Source organism: Macaca fascicularis, chromosome 10 (genome assembly GCF_037993035.2).
Source record: "Macaca fascicularis isolate 582-1 chromosome 10, T2T-MFA8v1.1".
Classification (NCBI taxonomy): Eukaryota; Metazoa; Chordata; class Mammalia; order Primates; family Cercopithecidae; genus Macaca; species Macaca fascicularis.
In genome coordinates this window covers 64719785-64725883 of record NC_088384.1, presented here as the reverse complement: position 1 = coordinate 64725883, position 6099 = coordinate 64719785, and the positions used below count along the sequence as shown (strand labels likewise).

General features: G+C 58.2%; 1 protein-coding gene across 2 annotated transcripts; it reads right to left on the bottom strand.

Moving 5' to 3' along the window:
• Nucleotides 1-860: 860 nt before the first annotated feature.
• Nucleotides 861-5191, bottom strand: FOXA2 (forkhead box A2). 2 transcript variants are annotated; one of them, XM_005568194.5, is made up of 3 exons: nt 4976-5191; nt 3897-3966; nt 861-2858 (listed from the first exon to the last, which is right to left on the bottom strand). In XM_005568194.5, the coding sequence occupies exons 2-3, from the start codon at nt 3963-3965 to the stop codon at nt 1554-1556; spliced, it is 1374 nt and encodes a 457-aa protein (XP_005568251.1). In that variant the 5' UTR covers nt 3966; nt 4976-5191; the 3' UTR covers nt 861-1553. The 2 variants fall into 2 exon arrangements, with proteins under 2 accessions (XP_005568251.1, XP_005568250.1); XM_005568193.5 differs by lacking the exon at nt 4976-5191 and having other exon boundaries at nt 3897-4265.
• Nucleotides 5192-6099: the final 908 nt, after the last annotated feature.

Genomic DNA, 6099 nt, shown 5'->3' with positions numbered 1-6099 from the left:
TCTGGGTTAGCAAGGTCTTTCTGGGTTAGCAAGGTCTGCCATTGTTATGCGCAATACCTGCTTGGGGAGAAGGGTGGGAAAGGGTGGCGGCCTGTATACAGAGGAGGTTGGAAGATCCAGGCAGAGTCCCAATTCCACCACTATTCACAGTGGTGAACAGGCAAAGTGCTGCACCACAAATTTGCAAGTTTGATCCAGGCTCACTGACCTGAAGGGAGGCCCAAGATCGGAAGTACAGCAAAAACATGAAATCCAGGCTTCCCCCAAGAGAAGCCAGCTGTGGGGCCCAAGAGACCGCAACAACACGGCACATTCAAACAGCCAAGGTGGAAAATAGTGATATGTGGAGAGTTATCTTCTACTGGCGTTAAAAATAAACCTACTGGAATGGTCTGCCTGGGATCTGTGTATTTCATAGTGTGTAAAGTTAACCCACAAATTCAAAAAGTAACCATAGACCATATGAATTCCATTTAATAATGTACTTGCTTTAGTGTTTAGGGGGATGTATACTGGTATCTGCAAATTTGAAGTGGATTTAGAGAAATAAGATGGATTGACCAATGGAGGGGAGGATGGACAAGTATGTGATAAAGCAAATATAATGAAATGTTAATTGCAGAATTTCGGGAGCACGGTCCATGTGTGCCTACTGTAAAATTCATTCAATTTTGGTATGTCTGAAAATTTTAATAATAAACTGTTGGGAAAACAGCAACACTCCCTGGACCAAAATAAAATACAACCTGCAACCAGTCAGGGTATCCCTCCCTCCTTCTTGAAATAATTTCCAAGTTTGTATATTTTTTGAGCCAAGTGAAGAAAAGAAAAATCTGGAAGAAAAGATTCAAGGGATGAAACCGGGTATAACACTTTAATATAGATTTGTGGAACTCTGGCCCTTGCAGCCAGAATACACATTTATAAGCCATAAATAAAGCACGCAGAAACCATAAATTAATCAGACCCGAGACCTGGATTTCACCGTGTCAAGATTGGGAATGCATTTCTTTTCTTTTTCTTGGTCATTTACAACAGACCCTTACATTATTTTTTTCCTGTTTTTAAACAATAGTACAACCCTCTGGTTCTGTTAAAACTACATGGTTTTACACCGAGTCACTCACAAAAGTTTTTTTTCTTTCTTTTTTTTTTTTAAGTAAGACTTCCCTGCAACAACAGCAATGGAGGAGAACAACAACAGCAACAACAAAAAATCAGAATCTGCAGGTGCTTGAAGAAGCAGGAGTCTTTACACAGTAGTGGCAACCGGAGGCTTTTTTTTTTTTTTTTTTTTTGATTTTATATTCTTTCCCGTTTTCCTCGTTATATAGAACGTGGGGTATCAAGTGTGACCCTCTGTTTGGGACAAAAGGGCTGCAGCGGGTGAGGGGAGACTGCTGTCTTGGGGGTGTTGGGGTGGGGTTGTTATTGATTTCTTCTCCCTTTCGTCTCTGCAACACCGTCTCCCCAAAGTCTCGACCCCCACTTGCTCTCTCGCTTATCCTGGATCCGGGCTGCCAGAGTCATCCGGGCCTGAAGCCATCGTCTTCTTAAGAGGAGTTCATAATGGGCCGGGAGTACACCCCCTGGTAGTAAGAGGTATCTGCGGCCAGGGGCGAAGCGTCCAGGCCCGTTTTGTTCGTGACCGGGCCCATGGCCAAGCTGCCAGGCATGGGGGAACCGTAGCCGGGGTAGTGCATCACCTGTTCGTAGGCCTTGAGGTCCATTTTGTGGGGTTGGTGGTGGTGGTGGCTGTGGTGGTGCTGCTGCTCCGAGGACATGAGGTTGTTGATGGAGAACGGGTGGTTGAAGGCGTAGTGGTGCTCCGGCTTCAGGTGGGCCTCAGGTGGCAGGCCTGGGTGGTGGGGCGGGCCCAGCAGGTGGGCCGCGGCCTGCTGCTGCTGCCCGGGAGAGGGCGCCGGCTCTGGGGGGCTCAGTGCTGCAGCAGGCGTCCCCTTCATCTCTCCCAGGCCCCCTCGCTTGTGCTCCTGGCACGGGGAGGCGCTCGAGTGAGGCGACTCGGTGCCAGCCGGAGTCTCGGAGGCCGGCCCGGCGGCCTCCCCGAGTTGAGCCTGCGAGGCCTGGGCCCCGGCGGCCGCCTTCTTGCCGCTGCCCGCGGCACCTGCGGCCTCCTTCAGCGCCAGCTGCTTCTCGCACTTGAAGCGCTTCTGGCGGCGCAGGTAGCAGCCGTTCTCGAACATGTTGCCCGAGTCAGGGTGCAGGGTCCAGAAGGAGCCCTTGCCGGGCTTGTCCGGAGAGCGGGGCACCTTCAGGAAGCAGTCGTTGAAGGAGAGCGAGTGGCGAATGGAGTTCTGCCAGCGCTGCTGGTTCTGCCGGTAGAAGGGGAAGAGGTCCATGATCCACTGGTAGATCTCGCTCAGTGTCAGCATCTTGTTGGGGCTCTGCTGGATGGCCATGGTGATGAGCGAGATGTACGAGTAGGGAGGCTTTGCGTGCGTGTAGCTGCGCCGGTAGGTCTTGGGGTCGCGCGCGCGGCTCAGGCCCGCCTGCCCGTACATGGGGCTCATGGAGTTCATGTTGGCGTAGGGGGCCAGGCCGCCCATGGCCCCGGCCGCCTGCCCCCCGAGCGGGCTCAGGCTGGGACTCAAGTGCGGCCCCATGCCCGCCACGCCGGCCGCCCCGGCCGAGGCGCCCATGCCCGCCATGGCGCCCGCGCCGGGGGACATGCCCGCCAGGGACGGGCTCATGCCTGTGCCGACGTACGACGACATGTTCATGGAGCCCGCGCTCATGTTGCCCGAGCCGCTGCCCATGGCGGCCGCCGACATGCTCATGTACGTGTTCATGCCGTTCATCCCCAGGCCGGCGTTCATGTTGCTCACGGAGGAGTAGCCCTGCGGACAGAGCCCCAGGAGGGAGGCGACAGCGTTAGCACCGCGGCTCGAGGGTGCCCAGATCTCCCACCCACCGCCCAGGCCTCCGCCTCCGAGGAGGCCTCCGGGGAGCCCTTTCCTCCCTTGTGGCCCAGTTTCCGGACTCCTTGTCTGTTTCATCCAGGGAGAGCCATGATCGATCACCCTTGGGAAGGTGGAGAGCGGATTGCTGCTTGGGTATGTGGCCCGTTCCTAGCCCTTCTCCACCTCGCCCAGATTCTAGAACAGGGGTCCCATGGAGTACTCCCAAACCAGAACCCCAAATGTATTTCCCTGCCCCAGAGTCTCCCCAAACTCTCCTACCAGCATACTGAGCTGGCGCCGAGGCCCGAAGTCCCCGGACGCCACCTTCGGTCGCAGCAAACAACCTGCGGGACACCTCGCGGGGCGCCTCAGGCTGCCTCCAGTGAAGACTGTCCCTGATCCCCTCTGTCCGGTCTCCCTCCCGGGACCCCCTCCCTTGTTCCAGGGAATCCGAAAGGCAGCGCCTGTGCGGAGTGCGGGGGCTGCCGGAGGCACTGAATGGGGCAATAGGGAAGGAACCGAGACCTAAACTACACGCGGCTGAGCTTTGCAGGCACAAACTTTCTTTCTCTTTGTCCACTAGTCTTTGACTCTGCCTCCACTTCAGCCCCCAACTCCTACCCATCTTCTCCTCCTCAGCTCCCCACCCCCTCGCCGGTCGACCTCCCACCCCTCCCCAGCCGCGCGCTGCCAAACATAACTCTGTTAGGATAGTGCGTGGCTCGGCCACGAAGAGGATTTGGAGGCGCCGCAAGTCAATATTTGATCACAAAGTTAATATTATCTCAAGGCTAACAGTGTGTCGTATAAAAAAGAGACCCATTTGATTCCAAGGAGGGCGGAAAAGGCGGCTGCCCAGAAAGGCTGGGGTTGTGGGGCGGGGGTGGGGGGGTGTCAGCGAGGGAAGCGGTCCTGAGGTTGGGGAAGGAGCGAGCGCCGCCGCTCCACTTCCCCCTGGAAAAGACGAGCGCTTACCTCGGGCTCGGCATAGTAGCTGCTCCAGTCGGACGGCTCGTGCCCTTCCATCTTCACCGCTCCCAGCATACTGGAAGCCGAGTGCATGGCAGTTTAAAATTTAACAGCCACAACAAACGACCAGTAATCACCCCCCACCCCCACCCTCTTTTAAAAAAAGTCAGCCAAGGCACCGTCCCCTCCTCCCTCCCTCTCTCGCTCTCCCTCTCCCTGGGCTCCACTCCCTCTCTCTCCCTGGGCCGGCCGGAGGCGGTAGTTGGAAGTGGGCGGGAGTGGGGGGGGCGAGGAGCGGAGGAGGCCCCGGCCAGCGCCCCGCGGCAGGGAGCGCCCGCCGCCGCCGCCGCGCTCACGGGCTGCCGGGTGGCGGCTGAGGTTGGCAGTGCAGAGCTGCCCCGAGGCGGCGGGAAGCGCGCGGCGCGGGGGCTGGTTGGGGGGGGTGGGGTGGGAAGGAGGAGGAGGAGGAAGGAGGAGGAGGAGGTGGTGGTGGTGGTGTAGGAGGAGGAGGAGGAGGAGGAGGAGGTGTGGACCGCGGAGCCGACAAGTGCCGCAGTGACGTGGGCGGCTGGTGATATAGCGCGGCGCGCTGGCGCGGGCCTCCAATCCCCAGACCCGGGGCAGCCCATTTGAATAATCAGCTCACACCTAGGTGAGAGGGAGCCGCAGCCGGCGCTCCGCACCTGCCCCTCCGCGCCTGCCGCCCGCCCCACCGCCGCGGCGCCCCGCACTCCTGGGCGGGCCAGGGGAGCGGGCCGGGCGGGCGATCGGGCACACGGGATCCCTGGTCGAGCCCCCTTTCCTCCCGGGTCTACGGCGAGTCCCCTGAGGAAGGAGGGACCTGAGAGGAGACCACCCACGGGGGCGGCTCTGGCCTCAGGCCCCCGCCCCGTTCCATCGCGCCTTGGCGCCCGGTGCGCCTGTCGGAGCGCGAGTCCGGCCTCAGTGCCCCGCAGATCCCTATGAAAGCCGGATTTATTTATGCCGGGTTTCTTCGCTCTCAGTGCTCATTCTCTGTCAAAACAGCAAGCCCATGACAGCCAATTTGCAAAGTGCTGTCCTATTTAGAAAAACTGTGTACACACCTTTAACTCGCCCGCCGCTGCTCCTGCGAGGCCCCTCCTTGTTAGAGTTCAGACCCGGAACGGCCTCGGGAGACGCGCCGGGCGCACGGTCCGGCCGCCTGGGCTCTCGGCCTCCTCAGAGCCCGGCAGCCAGCGACCCGCAGTGGGGCGGCCGGCGCCTGGTGCAAGCAGCCCCTCCAGCAGCGGCCGACGGTTGGGAGGGTGAGATAGGTCTCTGATATTCAGGCCGGCGTGTTTCAAGGTTACTTTTCAGTCACAACCGAGGTGCCCACAGCATTTCGTAACTAAAACAAACAGGGCAGGAGGTGGGGAGGGAGGGGTAAGGAGGGAAGAATCCAGGAATCAATGATGGGGCATATGGAGTTGACTTCAAGAGGGTCCTGTCCTCTCTGTCTTCCAGAGGGACTGCTTTATAAAAATTGGAAACTCCAGAAATCGTATACTTTTATTTCCCCTGCAGCTCTTGGGTTCAAAAATTGTCTTCTGTTCTGGGTTAGCCTGTGAGCCCAGATTTGAAGTGGGGGGATATTGCAGGTGTTTGGATGTGGAGGTTCTTTCTTGGTTCTGAAAAACTGGCTGGGCCTTGGGGATCCAGCCCTGTACCCACACCCTCAGACACAGAGAACGCATAGGAAATAGTGGGCATCCAGCCCACCTGTCCAAAATTGGGGGCGATGGTGGCAGAAGACAGACGAGATGGCAGACACGGAGCTTCGCATTGAAGCTTGAGTAAGGGTGAGGCTGGAAGGCAAGAGAGCAGGGAGCAGTAGGCACAGGGGAACCACCTCCCCAACCCGAGGACTCTCAGGTCCGCAGGGTTTGGGCCACAGGAGGAAGCCGCCAGCAGCACCCTTTGCTGCTGAAATGCAGATAGTTTGGACAATTCATAATGAGGACATTAATAAGCCCGCTGAGCCAGGATTCTCCCCCAAATTCAAGGTCTGCATCTCCGCGGAAGCCGTGCCCATCGGTCCCCAGAGTGCTGAAGGCTCCCACGAGGGGCAGGTCAGCCCGGTGCGCCAGGGAAGGGGCTTGATGGTGTGTACGGCTACGTAGTGAACGTGGAGGTGTGCGCAGAGGAGTCAGAGGGGCTAGATCCCTAGCATTTCCCACGGGATCCCACC